Raw genomic sequence first — 24,499 nt, forward strand, 5'->3', positions numbered from 1 at the left:
GGTGCTCCTTTTATCCTTCTTTTAGGTATGTCCACCTTTAGGTATCGGCTGGTGGAGAAAACTCAAACCTGCACTATAGTTCAGTGCAGTCTCAGGGCTGTGCCCCTCTCGGGGTGGAAATGAGTCAAGCCTAGATACTGCTGTGTATCCTACTTGCCCGTCCCACTGCCGTGTGTGATTGTGGGTTCTTCTCAAAGGTACTTATTTCCCCCTCCTCCAGCACTACAAAGATAACTGGGATTCATAGGCATCACAGACTCAATCTGCCCTTATCCAGTGTAGGCACCAGGAGTGAAAAACATATTGTGATCACCAATTTGGATGTGTTAATCCAGATCAGAAATACAGTTGGTTTAGTTCCCTGCCCACCTAATTCCATTTGACTTGAAGTGTTGCCAACATCTGAAGGCTATTTTTCTCTTTCACCACCTCCAGAGTATCTCTGATGTCTTCCAAGACATTGTCTGTTGGTTACCCAACCTTGCTATGCAACCAGCAAGGTTATGTGTCACCCTTTATGGATGGAGTGAGTGTACTTGTTCTAACAGGGTCAGGCTCACAGGTTGCGTTTAGTTGTTGGGTTTTGTAAACTAAAAGTAGAGTTGAACTGCGCAGGGTATAAGAGTGATCCAAAATGAAACACCCCACTACAAAGCCTCAGGTTACCTGAAGAGGTGTTCTCTGCTATAGGCCTTCTGTGCTCAAAGCAATGGAGGAAGCAGGGGCATCATAAGACGGGCTGTGCAGCATGCCTTGCCTTCATATGCATGTATTGAGGCACTTCAGAAACATGCATTTTGGAAAGCATATTGATACACACTTGAATTCACGTTGAAGCAGAAAAATCAGTGGGTGGTTTGGGGCTTTTGTTTACATATTGAGCAGGTAGTTAAGAAGTTAAATTATTTCACTGCAGACTACATGGAAAGATGTTTGAAAGGGTCAAATACTACAATGGTTATTCATGTTCAGCTTGCTTTTCAGAGCTCCACTTTGCAGCATGCGGAAGCATGGCAGAGCAGCATGGGATATTATTGCTTGGTAATCTGAAAGAATGAACATGGAAAACCATTTATGTTCAACCTACATGTGTTTATTTTCAGTAGACTACAGTACTTCTTTCTTATTTTTCTCTTTTATTCTCTTTCCCTCTCCTTATTTCTGTAATTGTGCTGATACATATTTTTGAGATGTTTTTCCACTCTTTCTTTTACTTCATCTTCTGGTTTTGTTGTGCTTTCTTCCATGTATTTTCATTTTCTTGACCACCTTGTGTTGCCATCTCTTTTTATACATTCATTTGCATGTCCGTCTTCCTTTCTGTTTTATTTTCCCTCCTCCCAACCTTCTTCCTTTTCACAGCATTGGAACACGGGAGGTAGTCACCCAGAAGAACTTGAGTGGCTTGGTGCCCATCCGAGATTTCAGACTAGATCCCAGCCTCCTCTACTCTATTCCTTTACTAGCTCTCAGCCCCAATTTACTGATTGTGTGGCTGTTTCTGAGCATAGCATACCTGGTGGCCAGATTACGTTGCAAGTGAAGATAAGGTTAAAAAACAAAAACAAAAACAAAAAAAGTGCTTGAATGTGTATTGCCACTTGGTACCTGCTGGACAAAGGAATGTGTCATAGCATTGTCTGCCAAGAATTATTATTATGCCTTACAATTTTACGTTTCTATTGTACTAAACTGTAAATATACATCAAATTATTTTATCAAAAAGAATTGTATTGAAACTTTAAATTATTGTTCTGCTTTCAGTGCTTGTAACATAGTCTGACATTGGCCTGTTACCTCGTTACTTTAGCCGGCCTGAAGATCTCTTACCAAATATAGTTTTGTGTTACTTGTTTCATGTATTCCAGAGAAAGGAACTCTGTCTGAAAAGAATTTGTATCTTTTTGTATATTTAAGGTGTATGCTAATCTTGCCTTTCATTTTTACGAGGTATGAAGAGAAAAACAAAAATACGGGTGGGGTTTATAAGAAATTATAAGAAATTTATTTAAAGAAATAAACAAATTTCTACCTTCATTTCAAAGCATAATATCCAAATTACATTACTGAACAGTTTGTAGAACCATAGTCTTGTTCCTTTCTCATGGTTAAGTATGTTCCAATAGACTAGTGTACCCACTCAAAAAACAACTTGCGGTGCGCTGCATGCAGAATTATTTCATTCTATTTGTAGATCTGCATTTTGTAATTGTATTAAAGACATAAAGAGAATGACTTGTGACTAGGAAGAGGATGTAATTGGCATTAGCCTGCTAATGATCCGTCATCTGTTTCAGGTGCTCTGTTATAAAACTTATTCTGAAACAGGGTCATTATCATCCTAGAAGTTAGTCTTTAATCTTTCAGGCAAGAAGAGGGAGGTATCAGTTAGCTCCTTTAGTAGGTGGGTTTGAGGTTTTGCATTGGGCTTTGTTTTAATTACACTAGACTAAATATTACTGTTATTTCTATTTTTAAGTGTTGGACAGCTTTAATAAATTATGATGTTGATAGTGACTTAGTGGTAAACGAATGATGGTAGGTTAACATTTATTTAAGTGATGAGACTAAAATGGCTTACCTAGTTTAGTCACGCAGAATAATTGCAGCTGAAATTTGATCATCATTTATATATAACACCAAACTGGGAGAGGCCTATTGAAATAGAAAGATTTTGTTGATGCAGTGGCCTGACAGAGCTTGTCAGTAGCAATAGCTGATGAAAAAACCTAACCTCATTTAATGTAGTTTGCTAAATTCATAAAGGGATTTACTTCGCTTGGTGCCTGAGATAATAGGAAATTGGGCTTCTGAGGAGAACTCTTCTAGTACTGTGATTTCTATTTTCTACTATTATTAACTTGCTCAAAAAACATAGGTAGCTATAGCTTTTATTATGAGTATTAATGGAATTTGAAAGCTTCTGAGAGAAAGCTTAAAAAAAAGAAAAAAAACCCACAGAATAAAAATTAGAATAAAATCCTAAATTTGGTGAATATTCTAACTAAAAAAAAAAGTATGTGGTTACATTTGTGTCTTCATGAATTCAGACTGTACAGTACACTATCTCTTGGTATTTTTCCTCGCTATTCTTCCAGTTTTGTTCTTAAGAGAAAAAAAGCCCAGAAAGACAGACATACATACATATACACACACACATATATGTACACATGTATCCTATTCATTTTTAGCTGCAATGAATTTAGGGAAAGCCTTCCTGCTGATGAGATTTAAAATCATGGTATGATGGTATTGGACATATCCATGTCCTGTGCTGATACCTAGTACCACTGCGTCTTCATACAAATCATCTCTCCTTTCTGATTAACACTGGTTCATTTGCTATGGGTTCCAAAATCTACCTTTTTACAAAGTGAAGGAATATCAGGTTGGACTGTGGCCTTGTTCTTGCAATGGGATGAGTGTCCTGGGTTTGGTCTAACCAGATGTGAAAGTAACTTTAGTAGGAGTATCTCCACTGAACTCCTGGAGATTATGAATCTGTTTAAATAAAGTATGAAGGCTTTGCTCATGACTATTATTAGGCCTACAGTAAGACCACCCTTAAGTTCATCTGGAATGAAAGCCTAGGCTTTTTGAAAACACTGTCTTTTTTTCTTAAACTTTGGTGGGGACAAGTTTTCATCTTTTTTTCTTTTTTAGCTTGGTCTGTGCTTTCGTTCAGGCATTCAGATTTAAAATGCTGTAGCGCATACTGCTTATGTGTCTCCAGCAGTCTTCTGGCACATGAAATGGTGTGTGAAATACATCTTTGTCACCATCTCTGTGGCCCACCTGTGCCATAGAGGGACATGTGCAATAACCAGATGCAGTGGAATGAATTATGAACAGAATGATTCACTTGGAGTGAAAATGCTCATCCGCTATCCCATATATGCTATTTAAACTTACTGTTTTTATTAGTACTGTGAACTATAATTTGTGCAAATTTTTGATGAATCTATTTGACTGCAACAGCCTGTGGGCAGGTTCTGTAAAATACAAAACAATGCCATAAAAATAGTGTCATCACGTACGATCCGTTCTATAAAAGGCAGTCACGGAATGTGCTCCAGAGGCAAATTTCAAACTTAAACTGTTTCTTAGAGCAAAAAGTTACAATGTTTTATGAAGTTAAACTAGGTGGTACATACAGAACAGAGTTAGTCAGTTGAATTAACCAAAATTAGAAGAACAGTGAGGTCAGAGCAGAGAGCTTTCAAACTGAACCAGAATCCAAACCCTCCTCTGGAATCAGATGACCACAGTTTACCCGATAGATGCTGCAGCCATCTCCAAGACAGGCATAACGTGACATTTCCACCATAAGATGGTGTACTGTACACTTTGCCATGAAGTTCTAGTACTAAATCATTGTTTAGGTTCCAGTTCTCTATCAAGGAAGACATTCTCCTGCAAGCCTAAATTGATTTATAATATATATTTAAAAGATAGTGCTTCCTCTTTGTACGTCTGTTTTTGGATATAATCAAAGGAACTCTGAAGTAGATTTACAAGCGTAAAGAAGCCTTAAAACTGGAGTAGTTTTTTATTGTAGCACAGAACCTCTTTGTAATGTGGGGCAGTTGCACCAAAACACTGGGTAAAAATTAAATTCTGCACAGCTTTGTTTCACTGGGGTCGTGACTGCCAACGCAGCCAATCTTTTTTGCACCCACACAAAGCTGCTATTTCACGATTAAGATTTTTTTTTTTAGACTATGTTGGTTTTCAAGACAATTTATGCATGCAGAGATAACCGGAAAGTCATTATTTTTGTATCAGCTCTAATCTTTAAGTAAGTACTGATAATACTGACATACAGGGAACAATGAAATTACTGTAAAGCTCTTACTGAGAGAACAGCAGTTTTTCTTTTTCAGCTTAATATACTAATAAATTAGCAGAACTGCTTGTAAGCAATCTCTTGGGATCCCTTGTGCAATGAAGCGGCATGTGAACTCCACAACAGTGTACCCTGAAATACATGAAACCATCATGAGAGAACTTTTTCAGTAGATGCACTGCTGCTTTTTAGAAATGCAAAACTACCAGTCAGACATAGCATGTATCCATTCTGTGTGCTTCTTACTAGCATTGTATGATGAGTCATCATTTTTAATATTTGCAGTGGCAAATTAATTAGACGCTCATTAAATATAACCAACTTTTTGTTAATGCTATTAAATAACCAGTTCATTTCATCTTAGTTTAAGTCTTTTTTTTTTTTTTTTTTTTTCCTTTTTACTGCTGTCATTTTTTGTGCTTGTTTTTTTTCCCCAGTGAGGGTTGTCGGCGAGAAAATACAATGAAGAATGTTGGATGTCGCAAGTATGCATTTAATTCCCTGCAGCTGAAGGCTTTCCCAAAGTATTACAGGCCTCCAGAAGGAACTTATGGAAAAGTTGAAACATAAGCATACTATGTCCTTTAATTGCTGTTCCATTAAAACCTGTGGATACACTCTAGATTAATACATGATTTTGTCATCCAGAAGAGATAAATAACCTTTTTGTACGTTTCGCTAGGTTATACAGAGCATGTTACTTACAGAATTGGAATCTATAGTAACAGTTATTCTGACACCTTAGCTTGAGAATAGTGTGATGACTCTCTGCCCATTTAAATAGCCTTCAGTGTATGTAAGACAAACAGATATTGTGCTACTTAATAATTACCTATATGCAAATAGCTAGGTACCTCCTGGATGGGCAAGGACTTCAGGAATGGCGTGTAGGCAGCTGTTTCACATAACATCTTTTTATACTGAGTTGACTTGAGATTGAGCTTTTCATAAACTTTTTAAAACTGAGAGTAAAACTCAAAAGTTGTAAATAAAAAGGGATTGGATCCTAGAAAGTCTAATAACTGTAAAGTGCACTGTTACAATCAAGAAACAGAAGTTTAACTTTTAAAAAAAAAAATTAGCACAATAAAAGCCAGGAGTAGAAATTGTTTTACTGTATAGAGGATGCCATCTTCATATATGAAATTAACAATACATAAAAGGCCAGGCATATGAGGTCTAGTTTCTAGTTCTGTCCAAATAAAACAAATTCCCGTCGTCTTCAGCAGAGATGGACTTGGGCACACATCTTAACTGATTTTAAAAAAGGTTTCAAAAACATAATGATGCTTAACCATTAATACCAGCAACAGTGCCCCTTGCCCCTGCAAACTATAAGGCAAGTGCAACAAGCAAGTTGCTCATGTTGCAGGTGACATGTTCGGTATGCTCCATGGTATTGTATATTAATTAACACATTTTTACCCATAGCTTTTTATATCACTTCTGGATTGTAAGCATTAGTATCTCGGGGGGTTACATTTTTTTATTAGTGTTGATTTTTTTTTTTTTCCATATCAATTTTGTATGTCAATACAAAAATACTCAAAGTGCCCAACGCATCCCCCTTACTCCATAACCAAAACTGGTTTCTGTTTACCTTTGCATTTTACCTGGGCAGATGTTCAGAATCCTGGGGGGGCAGTATGACTGTTTTTAAGGTATTTCTGAGGAAGGTAGCGATGCCCCATGTTGAGAGAAAGGAACTGCTCACGTGCTACTGCTAATGTGTGAGAACCTCACATGTGTTCTAGCTTATGACTAAGGTGATCAGTTTGATAGCATTTGATAAAAAATGTTCAACAGATCTCCTCAGAAATAATCTCACAAAGAATGCCTTTGAAGCTAAGATACCTTTTTAAAAAGCAGGTAAACATTCATGTCCAAATTTTAACAGGATTAAGTCATCTCTAGCTAGCTTTGTTCAGCACACTGTGCCCTCTCCTTCTTGGTTCCTAAGGATATAAGCTTTAGAATAGAAAAATCTGCTCACTTATTCTTGTGAGAGTAGCAACAGCCAGGTAAGTATATGGCTGTTTTCTGATTTCTTTCTCCCTCTCACTGATGTTTGTCTGTGCTGTCACTGCTCTATCAATCAGTCATGTTCATTCTGCTCCCATGTAGGTTTGGGGGTTCCAGGCCTAGCAGTTTTTGCATTTTGCTTTTTGCAGTTTAACACTGAGCAGCACGTCACAAAGCCAGGTCAGAGAGTTCTGCTGATCTAGGTTGTTACCATTATTTCAGTCTCTCTAGGATAACAAAACACCGAGTTCTGCGCAAAATCAATGTATTGTAGTACCTATCCCAGGTCTGAACAAGTCATCTACTGTAGAACAGTCCCTTGGAAATTTTACAAACCCCGTTCGCCAATTAATAAATGTTGATTTTATTTTATTTTATTGTTAATATGTAAACAAATGTATGGTGAAAAACTTTTCAGTGGGATCTCTTTAGATGTGTTACTCCATTAGTTCTGCTCAACCTTCAGTCCCTGGCCCATTATTAAATGCTACATTTATTTTTGTATAAATGATACTCTCTCTATCCCTTAGTTTTTATGAGTTGATAATTTTATTTTGTATATTTCAAACATAGTTAATTATATTTTAAATCCTGTGTTGTTACACTAAAAATCTTCCAATGTTCAGCTTCAGAAGAAAATACCAAGAGGTCTGTTGTAACAATTAGCAGAGCCACTCTCTTAGGCTGTGGCCAACAATCATCAGATCTACTCTAGCGCTTAGCGAGCCTTTATTTATTTTGTATACCAATGTAATCAGAAAAAGTTGCCGAATTTTGTATGTGCATGGTTTTTGCTCACCTTTTTAAAGTGGTGGAATACCGGTCTCAAGTACTGCATTATTTTGTTTAAAATATTCTGGTTTCCGTATGCTTACATGTAAAACATTGTTGTCCAGCTGACATTTTGTATATACCGCATGGTCAGTACATGCACATCGAATGGCTTGTTTAAAGGGCATAATGAACAGTAAGATCTCGAGCAGTTCATCAAAAAAGAAAAACTGAAACTTGAAATCCACATAGGACGCTTCACAAGGGTGAAGTAAGCTTTTCTGTTGCACAGGAGAGGCGAATTTAAGGATTACTGTAAAATGAAGTTCTGTCTAATGTTCTTTTTTGAGTACGTTTTTTAAATTATAAAACATACAAAGGTAAAAAAAGAAAACTGTTGCCAAGTATGTTCTGTGTATGTTCTGTGAAAGTACCTACAGCACAGTTGCCTTTTGTTTCATTTATACATGTAAAATTATTGTATAATACAACACTGTTTTGTCCCAACACAACTGTATTTGCCAGGCTTCGTGCATTGAAATATTTTTATTTATTTGGTTTTGGGCAGTATTAATATATCATAAACATATGGCTACTGTTTTATATATTCTAGTTCATCCAATCCACGTATGCTGTAAATGTGCTAGTCTTTAGGATGAAAACCAATAAAGAACTGACAAGAATAACAAATGGTGGCTTACTTTTAATGCGTTTGTGGTAAATTAAAATAAACACTTTCAGGTTCCTTGACTTGATATGCCTTATCTGTTGGAGAATATATTAAGCTAAGTTGTGTATGGAGATACTTGACAGAGGTATGCAAGCCAGGAAGTAGTTACTCCTAAACCCTGCTGAAGTACAGCTGCTATCAATTTTCTGTAGTTAAGTCAGGCACCAGTTGGTCCCACGTGCTATGCGCTCAGCAGCAACAGGTAAACAAAGAAGCAGTATGAGATTTTTTTTTTTTTTTTTAATTTTATATACTTTCTCCATGAATCTTCTATAAGACATTCCTGAGCTTCGTTCTGTGTTTTTCACTCTTCCTTCCATTAACAGAATTCCTTCTCTGCTGCTGCTTCCCCTTCAGCCAACTCATCCCTCCAGCAGTTTTAGTAATTACGCTACTTTTCAGCAGGGGTAGGTTGTCATTGTTGATTGGCATTCTGATTTCAGGTTAAATAGATTTTATATAATAGTGTAACAGACAATAATCCAGAGCATTCTGATTTCTATAAAATATGAAGAATAGAACATAAAAATGTAATTCTCCTGTCACTGGATGTTTGAGAACTGCCAAATACAATTTTATTTGCGTGAAAGAGGACTGAGGACCACAGGTGGGGCTCAATGAATTAGTTTTTCTAGTTACACAGAAAGGAAATTAGTACCAGAAAAAAACCCAAGCTGCTTTCATTCAAAATGCAGAAAGAGAAGATGCTTGACAAGTGGGAATTCCTAAATTGCAAATGCAAAATAGGTACACATACATGTGTGTATATATACATATCTGTATTTCAAAATTTTTAAATTGGTGTCAAAAAAGTATCTACCGGTGTTCTTTTTAATTTAAAAAGGTGAGGTGTTTAAAAGATGGTTGAACATTTAACATCTTTAAAAGGCATTCTGAGCTATTAGAGAGCTTGTCACTTGTTTGAAGCTGACGTACGTGCCTCCATAAAGATTGCTCCAGTCAAAACCCAAGGCGACCGTGAACCCGGGTTGCCTGTGGAAGTGTGGCTGCACGAAGGACATACGCGTGTCCGTGGGTTGGAAAAGATGCTATGGGGAGCTGCGGGGAGCAGCCACGACCGCGTGCTTTGGTGTGGAACCGCAACTCGCTCCGTCTCTTTGCCGTGGCTTTTGCTGTACGACAGCCCTCAGGCAGGACCTGAAGCTGTGGCACAGCCCTCCGTGTACAGGCGCTAACTGCACTTTGGAGAGGCTTACCTGATGTCGCAAATGTAACGTCATGAAGTTTGAAACAGGTACTCTGACGAAAGAGAGGAAATTTTAATAGATGCAACGCAAAAAATGCATGAGAGAATAGAAAACCAAGAAGAATACAACAAAAAATAGCAAAACACTTGTTTAAACCAGAGAGAGAGTCCTCAGAAGAAATTGTAGGTAGTTTTGGTAACCAAGAGTAACCTTTTTCAGCGTTTTTCAGTTTCTGAATTTCTAAACATTCCTAAGACCCACCTCAGAAATTTTGTACCTATATATTGTTGCCGACTGCGTATGGGTTTACAATAGCTCTCCCTAATGAATGACGAGACTTTCAGGCTACAAATGGGAAAGCTTAACTCAACAGCAACCTTTTTTTCTCACATTGTTTTAAATGGCAGGCAAACTTTCTGCTCCCAATTAATGAAATATTTTGCCTGTTGCAACTGACTCCCTTTGCAGCATGATGGTGACATGCGGCGCTGTGTCCTACTTCATTCAGTAGTGTCCGATGTGACCAGTTGATGGCATGAAAACACAGTTTATAAGAGCCTGGTATCCTTGCCGAGCATCCCATTTTTTTCTTAAGTCATGCCAATATTAAGTTGTATGTTATTTGCCAGTCGGGTCCTACAATTTCTGATGTTTTCTGTATTCTGCACAGACTTCTGCATCAAGAAGTTCTTATTTTGTGTGGTGGTATTGTATTTGTGCATATACCCTAAATATTCTGAATGCAGAGTTCTGCAAATCTAGATTTTACAGATTTTACAGCATAAGGAACGTACTGTACATCCCCTAATGTCATTTATTATAAAGTTCTGGTCTTTGCAGTCGAAATACTTGAGATAATGTGCTGTTTATTACTTATGTGTATCATTTTGTACCTAACCCCACATCACTAGGCTTGTTGACTGTACCTGAGGGACCAGGCTGGAGAAGCCTTCCCAGTGTCTCCAACCCCAGCAACCCCAGACTGGACCACTCGGCCCAGAGTCTGTCACCGCCCATCAGGCTCACTGAACGTTTCGTTATTCATAAAGTTGAAAAGTTAAAAGGTGAGAGATCACAACGGCCAACGGTAAGGGCGTCATCTGGAATATGAGCGAATTACGCTGTGGCTGAAATTGGTGATCTGGGATGGGAATGGTTTTGTTTGCTCAGTGCTCCCATCGGGGTCATTGGAAACCTTTGCTGCGGGTTCCCTTTCACACAGGGATTCCTAGCAAGAAGCTTTGGGAGGGTGTCTGGATGTGTGTCCCAACTGGGTGGTGAGGGAAAAAGGGGGGAAGTTTTAGAAAATCTTCAATCTAATTTAAAATTGAAGTTTTAATGATAAAGAATACAGAACTGGAATATACAGCAGTTACTTCTCCACGTGACCTGCGGATGAGCCCCGATTCTAGTAACTACGATGGCTGCTTAATTGCTTCCATCTTCACACAAGCTCATAAAGCTTTGTCAATATGCGCATCAAAGCATCAATAAAACCCTCGCTGCTGCCTCGGCCTTACGTTGAGTTGTGCTTACGTCCCAGTACGATGCAGAGAAAAACTGCTCAAGTCGTAATGATTCCAATCAAGTCAGGCTGGATGCAGCTCACCCACTTACTCATGACGTAATTAGCTGGCCATCAGTGCAGAACAACAGTAACAAGCGCAGGAGCAATTAACAGGAACAAAATGATTCACGGGGAGCAAAGACCTTTAAAACTGTGCCTTGGCAGTTCCTGCAGCAGGGAGGCCTGGCAGGTGTTTTATATATCCATATATCCATCTATCTATCTATATATCTCATAGGCAGGAGTGGCCATGGCGCCACAGAGAGCTCTTGTGGGCCCGCGCGCGAGCAGGCACCCACGGGAGGCTCGGGAGCACCGCGGCGCCCAACACGGGAAGCGAAAAGCGCCGTTACCGGGCCAGGGGCCTTCGAACCGCCCCGCCCCGCCCCGCCCCTCCGTCGGCCCCGCCCAGGCTCGCACCCCCCTCGGCGGGGAGGCCCGAGAGCCCCTCCCGCCCCGCCGCGCGGCGGCCGGTGAGAAGGGGGCGGGCAGGGCGCGCGCCAGCCCCTCCCGCCCCAACGGCCGCCGCCTCGCGCGCCCTGACGGCAGCCCTCTCCCGGCACCCGCGGGGCGGACCCCGGCACCGGGGCGGCTCCGCAGTCCCCGCCCGAGGAGGCCGAAGGCGGGCGGGGGAAGGAAGCTCCCTCAGGCGGGGCTGGCGGCGGGAGAGACCCAGCGGGCCCAGGGCCGAGCGGGAGGCAGCCTCGGGCAGGTGGCGCGGTAACCAGTACCCGGCTGGGCCGCGGTGGCGGTTGGTAGAGCCGGTGCAGGGGCCCGCAGCGCTGGCTGCCGTCTCCCTTTCGGGGAGGGCAGCGGTGAGGGAGGCCGCTCGGGAAGGAGCAGCCTGGCCGATCCCTGCGGCCGGGTGTTGTCAAGCCCCCCGTCCCACACCTGTGAGTCCGAATTGGCGCTCCTCAGAAGCCAGGCGCGCTCGTCGGTGTGGACTGTCCCCTCCCCAGTCCCTCGCATCTGTTCTAGAAACACGTTAGTAATGTAGTATGCTGTAATCCAGCAGGGTTGTGAATCCTGTTGTAGCGTTTGGTAGAGCCTGCGCTTAAGTGAAACTTCCTGAAAAGCGTAGTCGGGTAACTGCTTCTCTTCTAGGTTTCTGTTGACTCGGCGTATTGGTGACTCTTGCAATTTCCATTTTGAAATAGAGGCAAGTTGATCTTTAGGGTTCGTAAAATATAGAAGATGTTTATATGAAGGAAAGGTAGCTAAGTGCTTTTAATACTTGACTACAAATTGCTTAAACTGTAGCCATGTCTTGAAATACTGCTCTTTGCAAATAGTGCAGATTTGAGAAGACCTGAAAAGCAGGACTGAAATAATTTGCTCTTTTTTTAGGTATTTCAAGACCTTTATTAAATTGCCACTGGTTGATGTTGGGATTGGGCAGATGATGGCTCTGGCATCTAACATTGAAATCCTGGAGATGACCTGCTGTTACAGAAATGCTCTGCTTGAAAATGTCTGTAAAAATGCCTTTCATGTTACAGGTTTGTAACAAACCTGAGGTGATCTAGCCTGGATGTGTGAGAGACATCTGTCAAGTTTTGAATAGCATTTGTTAGCTATAATAGTGTACAGTTGTTCTGAATTGTTTTTTTTCTATAAATTCTTTCTGACCTCAGAACTCTCTGATTCAGGGTTATTCCTGTAACCATGAGAAGTGGCATCCCCTTAGTTGTCTTTTTCCATGGCAGCAGTGTCAGGGGGCTGCCTGCAGAGCTGATATTGCAACTTTTGCCCCCAGGAGCTGGTGCAAAGAGAAGATGTGGGATTTGTTTTCCACCTGTGTCAGGCTAGTGTGACTCAGCTCCAGGTGTTTGTACCTCTGCACTTGAGAACACTTGTCTTAAGATGCTCTGCAAAGCGCAGGGAAATGAGAACTATCAGATGTTACGAAGGGGAAGAGGAAGACACATCAAAGGAGGATGGAAGATGTGTTTGTCCTGCCTTCTTCCCTCATGAGCAAAAAAGGAAGATGGCCAATGTTTGTTTTTACTATGTGTATCTAAATTGGTTCTGTACTGTAATTTGGGCTGACTCGGCACACAAAACCCACATTTCATCCTCAGCTGTGTGTGCTGGTTCTGCAGTGAGTTACACGCTACAGATTCTGGCTCCGCGGCTGCCGTCAGCAAAGCTTTGGAAGAGCCACTTTGACTAAATCTACAAAGGATGCTTGCCACCTATAGCTTGCCTAATTTGTAGGTATCTTTGTTGCCTGATGTGGTGTTGAGCTTCCTGAGGCTTTCTATATTGGGAATTGCTAATGAGGAAGTTTATTGTTGAGAGTCACCTCGGCCTGGGCTTCCTTCTGCCACCCCAGTGCTGGGAGAAGAGACAGGGCTTAGTACCTCTAGCCTTGTAGGCGCAGCCGCAGCCTTACCCCAGCTGCATTTGGCACACCCAGTTAAGTAACACAGCTTGTGGACAAGGGCCTCGTTTGCTGCCTGCACCCTCTTCTCTCAGTTGCTTTGCAGTCCCGAGGAACCCAGTCAGCAGCGTGCACCGCTCTTCCCCTCTGGATCCTTCTTGCAGCTCCACTGCACCACCGGGTTGCGCTGGATGCTGGAAGCTGAGCTCTTCTTTTTCTCTTCTGTACCTCTCTCCCTTTCCCCAGTCATCCTTGGAAGACAACTCCAAAAGCACCAGATGGCTTTTTCAGTGCATGAGTCGTTATCCAGCATGGCCCTTTCCAGTAAGGTGGTAAAGTGCTGCTGGTTTAGGTCGTGGGGACTTCGTGGGGATTTTTCTGAGTGGAGATACGGGAAAGTGATTTCTCATCTCGCCAGGAGGGGTTGTCACTGAGGCAGGCAGGCCGAGTGCCATGGGGCATCTCCAGTTGCAAACTGTTTGCTGGAGTGAACTTAACCTAGGTTAGCTACCCGTTTTTCACGGTTTGGGGTGAATGCAAGAAACAGCCTCTTGTTTGTAATTCCACAGTCCAAATGTTCCCCGGGTACAGGGTTCTTGAAGTTAGGCTTACATTTCGTGAGCAGTGGCCTCCTGCTGGTGTTTTGTCTGCTCCAGGAATGCACGTACTGGTGGGGCTCCCGGGGGGCCAGAGAAATGCTCATTTTCTGGGTCCTGCTTGGGCTTGGGCAGGCACAGAAGTAGTTCTAGGTGTCTTGAGAATTATTTAATTAAACGGGCAGTTAATAGGTAAGATTGGGCAGCTGGATAGATTGAAGGCTTACCAACCCAAAATGTCTGTACTTGGTCATAGGAAAAACCAGCCCAGCCTCATGTCCTGTCTTTGACAGTGGCTTCTACCTTGTAACTGTGAAAGGACAGAGTAAACATAACGTGGGATTTCCAAGTGTATTTGTACAATTTTTTTATGACTTGCATTTTTGGATGTGTCTGTGTCAGAAGTGTTAGCTCTGAATCAATTTAGATAAGTGCCATTATGGTGCTTTCCACTGTGTCACATCATCACTACTTCCCCTTCTCTGGGTATTCATTTCTTTATTTCTTTTTGGGCTCTTATCGTTTGAGTCCTCAGAGAATGAGGATTATGGGGTTTATGCAGGTTTGTGCATGGAGTACCTGAATTAACATATGATATGAGTTTGTCTTTATGGTGGATGTAGTTAACTAGAAAGTTGATGGCTTGTCAATAAACTGTAGCTGGTTTGGTTTTTTTTTTTTGCATTTTATAGATACATTCCTGTCTACTGTCAGACTATGGATCTAGATAGACAGTAATCTGATCATAATTCTTGTTTTCATATTGTAAAGCAAGATTGATAGTTATTTAAAGAATACAGAGCTGCTGAATAGCGTTACTGAAAAAGTGGGCAGCTTTTCCAAGGAGGGAAAACTTTTGAACTCATAGTAGTTTCAAAAGACTGAGAGCAGAGGAGTCAGCTGCTGTTCGGTCCCGCCACTTACTCTCCCCGTGGTGCAGCCCAAGGTCTGTACTCGCAGAGACTGAGAAGGACGGTGTGAGGGCACGCGGGGCGGTTCAGGGTCATTCACAGTGTTAGTACTGGGGTGCCACTGCAGTGTCTCACAGGTGCAGGGCGCTGTGTTAACAACGCTGTCATTTGGTCGTTGAAGAGCTAAGCCTGGCGTCAGGGCTAAAGGTGAGTAGGAAAGTGGTACTTAGAAGGGCAGAAGCTTTGACGGTGCTTAGACCGAGGGTGGGGTTTACTTTAAAACATTTGCTCTTTAATCAGTATTTATTAATGAATCTTGATATAAGTGACCTATGGTGACCTGTGCTCTTCATGGGTGAGGCATGAGGCTCTTCTGCATCTCGGGAAGAAAGGCCCGATGGCAAATAGTGTAAAAACACTGCCATTTTAATAAGAGGAATATAGATAGCAAGTAAATCTCATGTCCCGTCAGGTGCTGGGAACCCTGCTTTCCTGCAGCATCGTACAGACCCCAGATGGATTCCCACTGCAGGCTGTGCAGGTTCCCTCCCGCACCATGGTGCCTTTTGTCTTGCGTAAGGAACAAATCCATTTATCTCCTCCTGACAGGTAGGAGTGTCCTGTCCTCTCTTTCATGATGTTCACCAGAGCACAGCACCGGCGGGCGCGGGACATTCCAGCACGTCCCCTTACAGTGCTGCGTACATGGGGTTATGCAGCGGTTACTCGTGCTAACCTATGGGCTTCTCAGGCTTGAAGTAGGAGGCCAGCAGGGCACACATGGCTTGTCCAAGATCAGTAACTCCTCAGATGCAACATCTTCCACAAGGCTCCCAATACAACCAGGAAGAGAGCAGGGCAGCAGCACGGCTTTGGTATTGAAACTAGTTAGTGGGACAGAACAAACAATAAGACCTGAAACACTCAGAGGGGAGAGAACGCAGAGCCCTGGAATAAAGCTCAGCAAAGGTCTTTCACAGGAATAAATTGTACTGAAAGACTGGGGGGAGGAGAGCAGACACCAATGTGTTGGGGATTTGAACAAAAATACCAAATAACTGCATAAAATTCCTCAAGTAGGAGTGTAGAAATGAGTTGTAAAAAAGTTCTGTGTGAATCGGAGGAGCTGAGTTTCTTGAACATGTACAGGTTAAAAGGATTCAATATCGGGGAAATAATTTTGTTTGGTGAGCGGATATAGAAGAAAAGAGACTGAAAGCATGTAGAAGGGGAAAGAAAGAAAAGTTTTGATGAAAGAAATTAAAATAAATGTAGGAAATAGTTTGATTGCAGTAGGCTTGTCTGGCATGTTGTGAATACTATGCTTGAAGAGGAGTAAAAGTCTGATATGACTAACAGTGTGCCCCGATTTGTGGTCTTTCACCATTGAACTGCAAGAACTTTCCATTTCCTCTTGGTTTAGGATTTTTGGCACATTACTGCTGAGGAATGATAGCTGTATAGGCTGGCGGTGGGGAAAGTAGTGTTAATTTTCACAGTGTACAACTCATTAAAGAAAAACGCTACTAGTGAGATTATAGCTGAGATTTTTTTCCAAGGTCTCAGGAAAAATCACAGAGGAAATTTTAAGGCCAGCTGACGCTGCTGTGATGGCCCGAATGCTGTTTGTAGCCACAGAGGGGTGCTGTTTATCTAAATAGTAGGATTCTTATTCTTCGCTGTGCGGAGAGGAAATTGCATTACTCAAATTTATTGAGTTAGGGGAAGTGTTTTCCAGTTTGCTGATTTAATCAGAATTCCTGAAAGAAAAAGAGATTTTTTTTTTTCTTTTCCCCCCATGGGTTAATATCGCTGTATAGACCAAATCAGTGACTTTTCACACGGAGGCTCTTTAAAAACAAAGCCAGCACAGTTAAATACTTTCCATTTTCTGAAGCCCTCTGGTGCCGAACCTGCTGACTTCAGCAATATTCAGTTTCTATTGTTCTAATAACTGCATCATATAGATCTTTGCATGCAGTTGATCAATGCAAGGGCACTAGGTCAGCACACAGTGTGCCTCATGCTCATTCCACGTGCCTGGAACCCGGGGTTCAGCTCATGGCCACTGCCCAGGTCCCACATTTGCACATCTGAGATTAAGCTCTGTGTAACAGTGAGACATTCTGTGTGCCACTTGTCGTAGCATGGATGTTTGCTTTCTGTTTTGAGCTGTGATGAGTTACCATTTTGGAGCATTTCTCTAGACTGTTGAGTTCAGCTGCTTCAAAGAAAGGAACCTCTTTTCTCCTGCCTTTCCTCCCTCCCTTCCTTGCATGTACGTGAAATCTGAATTTGCGACTAAATGTAGCCAAACTGTTTTATTCCTTGTGTCTTTCCCCCTGCCCCCTCAGTATTTCAAAGTATTAAGGTACTCCATTCTGCCATGACCTTTGCTTAGTGCAACTGAAGCAATAAGGCATTACTGATGTTTTCTTAAGCTCTGTTGATTTTTACCCTGTACCCCTTCCTTGAATTGGAGGCTGAGTCTTCAGCCACAGAATAGAATGTGAGAGGTAGGTAAATGTCAGCAAGGTTTGGCAGTTAGACCTGCATCAGGAGCTTATAGGAAGAAACTTCTGTGTTGCTGGTTTGAAATGAACATAAGTGAATATTCCTTGAAATTACTGTTGTCCAAAAAGATTCCTTGTTTATACAGCACAACAGGAATTTCCCTGCAAGCCGTAAGCTGAGTCACACCTGTTTAATGTAGACTGTTGCGTGGTTTTTAGGGACTTTATTCATTCTTTGTTGCCAAACTCTTCAATGTTGGCAGAATTTTGCTGGTAACTATCTTGACTGCTAAGGACAGGCTATACAGGAGGATGGGCGATGTAAAGCTGAAGGGGCTGAAAGTCCTTTCCCCTTCCAGAAAGCCAACAAGAGCCAGTGAAGGAGCATACCAAGGAGCATTTTAGTCTCTTGTCTGATTCCAGCTTCTGTTTCCCTCTTGAGAGGCAGCGAGCCATCCTCCCTAGCTTCTGTTGTCTTCTACATTGCTATAAAGCAGGTTAACGTCCTCTCTCCAGTGAGTATTGTCTTCCCTGAAAATAACTCCAGAATGGGCCAGTGAGTGACACTGGGCGAGGCAGAAGCCGCTCCAAGTAATTGCTTTCCCTGTTCACTTGCTTCCCAGCAAGTTCCTTGTAACTAAGCCAAAACACCACAAGTGACTTCCTCCTGCCATGGACCCATACCAAAAAACATCCAGCCAACTTTCCAGAATAGCCAATATTTTTTTTTTTTCTTTGGGAATATTTTATTAGCCCCAGAATTATAAAATGGACAGCCTGTACCTCCTTCCTAGAGGTTTCTCTTCCCCCACCACCACCCCCTGCACCCTCCCCAGCCAACACCTTTTGTCTCTTGTAGGATGCCACACTCCAGATCCCCTGTCTTGTTAGGACAAGTAACTGAACCGCAATTTTTCACAGCTTTCAAGAGAGTCCAGCTTGGACACCAGGACAGTCTGTTTGCTTCGCCTCCTGTAAGTACTCTCTGGCGTGTATCCCGTGTGAATCCTGTTATCACAGTTCTAGAACATCCTACTCGATTCTTGCTGCCACTCACAGACTACTTGAGTGTCATCTTGTAAAACTTCAGGAGAAACGGAGCATACCCGCCCAAAGATCCCACGTTATCCAGTGTTAATGACACTCTGACTCAAACACTTGCTTCACAGTAGGCAGATAGAGAGTGAAGTCAATTCTCAGATACAGGGTGCTTCCTGAAGGACCATGATTTGGTGATCATAACTCAAAAAAAAAAAACCACCTTGAGGGGGTTTCCTTAGGAAGTGGCCATAATATCTTACTTGACACTTCTCTCCACTTTGTGCATTTCTCTTGGTGCTATGTGATCTGCTGGTTAAGGTCAACTGATGTTTTTGGATCTGAGCAGCTACCTTTACACAGTTCTGTGAAGGGAAAAAAAAAGTTTTGTTCAGGACAGTCCTTATATCCCAGCAAATATAGTGATAGTAGGGTTTTCATTGCCTCTTAAGACTCTCAATTTTTATTAGTCCCCCAGAGTTTAGGCTAGCTCTTCATTATATTTTCTCTGGCTCCTGCAGATGCTTGTGTCTTTTTGCTTTCTGGTTATTTGATTTCTTCTTTGTTAAAAAAAAAGTCATGCTCCACTCACTGCTAGATCACACAGCATCTAAGTAGCAAACTAGTAGTTGCATTCAGAGGGCTGCTGAAGAGCATGCTGATCCCGTCAGCCTGAAGACTGCTTTAATATTGATGTGAATAAAGCACTGGTTGAACATGAAGTCCATCCTTGACTGGCATTAGATGAAAATAGGCACTGGGCAAAAGACTCAGTTTTGAAGCAGAACCTGTTTAAAATGAGCTGGCTGAATGCTCTTCCAGTTGCAGCAATTGTACAGCAGAAGCTGGGTTACTTCCAATCCCAGCGTGTGGCTCTCTTCTAATGAACTGGCTCATTGTGAGCTGAAGTCGTCATTGTTTCATGAGGCCGCAACACTGAAGCTCAGAAAACTTGCTCATAATGACAGGTTGGGAAAACAGACAAGGCAAAGTCAAACTATATTTAGTGTAAAATATGACTCCAGGTGAAAGCTTCTTACCCCATGAAGGTAAACACTTGTGCACTCTCAATTTTGCCTCTCATTGGGTCGGGCAGACAGATCATAGTCAGCTAGAGTCCAGTGGACGACTTCGGTAGGATCTGACCGTGATGCTCCAGTGTTGAGACTCTGCTCTTTACTCACATTCTGCATCCTGCGTCATCCTAGAGTTTTCCCCAGCTTGGAAGTTGTCTCGCAGGGCAGTGGCCAAGCTACGGTACCTACCGCTGCTGACAGAGCTGGGGCCGGGGGTAGGCCCAGACCTGCTCATTGGTCTGCTGGGTCATTCCAAGTGTCTGTATCCATGAAATAATAAACCCTAATTGTCCTTTGACTGGAATTTTATATCCTGTTCTGATATGGCCTTATACTTAACCAAAATCTCTAATGTCTTTCAAGAGCTTTTTGAAATAGAGCTTGTGCTAATTAAACTGATTTCACACGTTAGGGCCATACTTACGTACTTGAGGCTTTCTGATTTTAAAAACAGACCAGAAACTTTTCAGGCTTTTAAAGTTTATTTGTTAGAGTTGGCAGAATAGAACTGCCCTTTTGGAGCACCAAAATAATTATTAAAATTAACAGTAATTAGTTCTCTTCCTTGCTGGGGACTTTGTATTCCCAGTAGCTTCCAGGTCTGGAAGAGAAGAGCTGACTCATGGTAGTTTGGCCCTGATGCTAATCTGAAGAAATATTTTTAAATTATCATCAGAAGGGCTGTGAGCTCCCTGCTTCCAGGGCAGCCTGTCTTCCGAGCACTTCAAGCTGTTTTTTTCTCTGGTCTCTCTACTCGAGAAGGAACTTCCCTCATGATCTGAGCTGCACTCTTGTTCATTCTGCTTTTGAAAACAGAGTGAGTCCACACTTGCTTCCAAGCTTTTGACATTACTTCTCCCCATGTTCTTTTATCATCTTAAGCTGTCCTTCCAGCAGGCTGCAACATTTTCAACCTCATCTAGATTTTTATATAAGACTTTACATGTGCTTTGCCAAAACCTTGTGCTCTTTTATTTTTACCTCTTATAATGAGGTCTGTACTCTCTGTTATCCTGTGATGTTTGTGGATGCTTCTGGCTCATCACACACCACCCCTACCCAATTTTCAGCAATTTAAAAAATGTTTTCAATGCACATAAAGAGTGACTTTTGCCCAGATTTTATTTCACCTAAATTCTGTAAATTACAGTTAGGACTTCTTTTTAAGGCAGCTCTTTTGCTTTCTTTAACTAGGCAGAACAGAGTGAAGGCGCTCTCCAAAATAACCTCGGAGCAGAGGGAAGGAAGATAGGACACACTCAGAAGTAGGAAGTCTTTAGGCCTAGGACATTTTCCTTATAAAGTTGGGGAGAAGCACATGCTTTTTCCTCTCTTGGGAAACTGAAAACTGCATGTCAAAGATCTTGATAGTTCAGGTTGTTTCACCCCTGGAATTTAAGTAATTGGTGCTCAAGAGGAAACTCTTCACAAGCAAGAACTGAGACTATTCTAAAGGCAGCAGAGGTTATTTGCGTAACACAAGGGAATGGCTCACATTTTGGGGGAAAGTCTGAATTACTTGTGTGTTGCCTTGTCTTGTTCAAAGGGAAATGTTTTTAAAGCATAAATTTTTTCCTGTCCTCACAACTGCTTAAACCACTGAGGACTTGCAGGATCTCAGTTCATTTCTGCTTCTATCCTCCATGGAATCAATTCTAATATAAACACCTGCTGGGAAAAAGAGATGACACATTAACTTAAGCAGCTTCTTTCACCTTGAAGTTACTGCTGGTTATCTTCCCAAGTTCCATGTACGGAGAAGCAGGCCCTGGCATGTCAGTAGCTTAACTACTGTCTTGTATTTTGCATGCAGTAAGAAAGAGACTTGTTTGCTCAGTTACTCAGAAGGAAATTGCATACAAATCCAAGTTGAACATTTCATGACCTTGCCTGGTTCTACAAATACCCAAATTTTAACAACAAAGGAGTTCCAGCAAGTTCCCCTTTCAGAGATCTGTATCTTCAAGCTTCTGCTGGTGGCAGCAAGAAAACGGCAATCTGACAGTTGCAGAGATTTTGTTTACCTAATGCAAGCTGGCAAAGTGGTCACTTACTTAAGTCTCATTTATTTAACCCTCATATTTCGTTGCATATGACATTCCTTGTAGCATAAAGGTTTTAACTAAAATATAGAGTTCTTACTCTTCTAAAGGATGGATTCTGATAAAAATGTGCTGCTGTAAATCTTAGGCAGTGCCACTGAGTCATAAGCAAATTCATGTTGCTAGTGTCTGTTTGTTAATACTTTCTTGTAATGGGAGGGTTCATTTTTACCTGGCTTTAGCTCAGATGAATATATGTAGTCACTGGGGCTTGCCTTACTGTTAATGAAGGGAAACTGGCACCTTAAAGGGACAGATAAATCATATCTAAAAAGAGTGAAGTTCTTGTTCTGACCTATGCAAGAACAGGGTTACAAAGGTATGGGCATAGCATAAACAGCAGCAGCTGCTACTATGCCTGATGATACTTGGAAACTTCAACAGTGTAGACATTTTTCCAGCATTTTGCTATCCAGCAAATTTTCAAGTGGGTGGCACTGTGTAACCCTGAAAACAATTTCTAATTCTCCACTGCTCTACAAACCCACGCTGTTAAGAAGCCAGGTTTCATCTGCAGTGAAGTTTCTGTTAATATAGGCCCTACGTGCAGTAGATTTTGGCCTGAAGGCTTCCACCGCCAAATGGATTCATGCACGCACAAGTTTAGAAAATAGCAGGAGAACAGAATTACAGCAGACAGATCTTGAAAAAAGCATTTATTTTAAAGTACAACCCAAAGTTGTATCCGTAAGAAATGCACAAGGTATCTTGTTTGTTCCACAAGTCTTGGCTGTGTGCATTTCAGTTCAACTTAAAAATGCATTCAGGTTTACAAATGTACAAACAGCACAGACAGTGTATTACAGTCTCAACAGAATGCTCTTACATTCAGCCATTTTGCTCTTAAGGTTTTGTGTTGGTTTTTTTGTTGGTTTTTTTTGTTGTTTTTTTACATTCTTAGAACCTGTGTTAACAAAGACAGCCTTATTTTAAAAAAATACTCTGCATTTTAGCACAAAGTGCCTTTTGATTTTAAATTAGAACTTGGAGGATAATACTGGAAAAAATTTAAAAACCCAAACCGGTACTTTTCATAAAAGTATTGCATGCCAGGACCATTTTATAGTTCAAATTGTTTCCTAAATAAAGATGGCAGATGGTAAAATATGAAACCAGTGAAATTGTTTGGATTTACAGGCTTCAGCTGTAGTTGGGATTTGTGACCACACCCAGACTCTTTCAAGCTTATCTGCAATCTCACACTACCATATTGCAGGAGAGACTTTAAAAAGGAGCAAGTGAGGAAAGCATGACTGGCGGGGGGAGGGGGCGGGGGAAGCAATGACCAGCAACAGCCTGAAAATGATGGTTCAAAAATTTGCGTTCCGAATTGTATCATGACCTGGATAAGAGTTCTTTCCTTTTGCTTAACTTCAGTTTTCGTGAGGATAGTGTGAATTAGACCAAGGATCTGAACTTCTTCTTCCAATTGTTGGGCTCCAAATTCTCCAAGGATTGTAGGTCTGTCCCATGTCTTCAGCGGGATTGGCAACGGTGGCAGCAGCGGGCGGAGGAGGAGCAGGGGAGGAGTTTTCACTACCCATGAGATCAATGCCTGACAACGCGCTTGTTGGAGTGGTGAAGGGAAGGCCACTGTTGAGATTACTTGACCAAATGGAACTGCTGAATGGAGTGGTGGACCACAGGCCATTTGGGTTGCCAAGGATCGACTGCAGTAAAGACAGAGCCAGGTGAGTAGCAGTTCAGTAACCTCTATTTTCACCATGTTTACAGCCCCCCCCGAAAGAAAATTATCTGAGAAGCAGCAAGCCTGCTGTGGAACCCCTTCCGTTTTCACTGCAACAGGGAGCTTTGAACTCCCTTTACTAGAGCTTGCCCAGAGGAGCCACGTTACTAGTGGTCACCGAACACGAACACATCTGGTAACTGAATGGGCTGCAGAGTGCAATTACATTACAGGCTTTTAAGCTGCTTTCATTTGAGCTCATACATCCCCATACCATGACTAATTTAAGCACTACTGGTATTCAGGCTTTAACACACAAGGGCCAAAAAGCTCAAGCTTAATTAAACTAGTTAGAATGAGGTAGATAAACATGGTTCAAGTCTCAAAAAACAACAAAATTCAAGTTGTAATGGAAGATAGCAGCAAAGTCTATTCCCTGATCCTTCTTTGGCTGTTTGCAAACTTATCTCCTTGTATTCAGACATATCTGTTATAAATTGTACATTTTGGATGAACCTACCTGTGTTCAGCCCCACTGTACCTCCCCATATTGCCAGTATATACTTTTTCCCCCCTCCATCCAAAATTTCTCCAGATTAAGGGAGAGGGGATTGGAGAACTGGCCATTTGTCATGGAGTTCCAGTAAGTCCGTCCTGGCTCAAGCCATCTGGAAGTCCCTGACAAACAGTCACGGTGCAGATGCAGGTGTGGTGCAACACGTCACGAATGCATTTGGGGTGCATAGGACAGGTACAGCAAGCCTAGAGTACACATGCAGAAATGAACAAGGCCCAGGTTTTGTCAACCCTTTTATTAAAGCCCAAACAGTAGCAAGCAACAAGCAGAGGAATCTAACCCCTGGTGTGGTGGAAAGTGATACCCGGAAGCAGCCAAAGATGGAGACGAGAAAGGTTAGCATAACTTCCATGCTAATATTAGCACAGAACCTGCTACATGTAGGCTTAATGCGCTACATACCTCAGCGCCAATAGATTGAATGTACATATGCTGTAAATTCAATTTGCAAATATACAGTAAACTTGATACA

The 24,499-nt window shown here is 41.9% G+C and overlaps 2 protein-coding genes across 9 annotated transcripts in view; one reads left to right on the top strand and one right to left on the bottom strand.

Moving 5' to 3' along the window:
* The window catches only part of INPP4A (inositol polyphosphate-4-phosphatase type I A), a 51,600-nt gene extending 43,295 nt beyond the window's left edge, over positions 1 to 8,305 (top strand). For 4 of the 5 annotated variants that reach the window (XM_082304573.1, XM_082304575.1, XM_082304574.1 and 1 more), the window contains exon 23: positions 5,284 to 8,305. In XM_082304573.1, the coding sequence (XP_082160699.1) occupies positions 5,284 to 5,416 (133 nt within the window). In that variant the 3' untranslated portion in view covers positions 5,417 to 8,305. The other variant, XM_082304577.1, reaches the window with a different exon arrangement.
* Positions 8,306 to 22,401: 14,096 nt separating this feature from the next.
* TMEM131 (transmembrane protein 131) overlaps positions 22,402 to 24,499 on the bottom strand; it is a 103,627-nt gene continuing 101,529 nt past the window's right edge. For all 4 annotated transcript variants that reach the window (XM_082304719.1, XM_082304718.1, XM_082304720.1 and 1 more), the window contains one exon: positions 22,402 to 23,433. In XM_082304719.1, coding sequence (XP_082160845.1) covers positions 23,137 to 23,433 — 297 coding nt within the window. In that variant the 3' untranslated portion in view covers positions 22,402 to 23,136. The remainder of the gene's footprint in view (positions 23,434 to 24,499) is intronic.

The sequence above is a fragment of the Platalea leucorodia genome, assembly GCF_965183815.1.
Source record: "Platalea leucorodia genome assembly, chromosome: 2".
Classification (NCBI taxonomy): Eukaryota; Metazoa; Chordata; class Aves; order Pelecaniformes; family Threskiornithidae; genus Platalea; species Platalea leucorodia.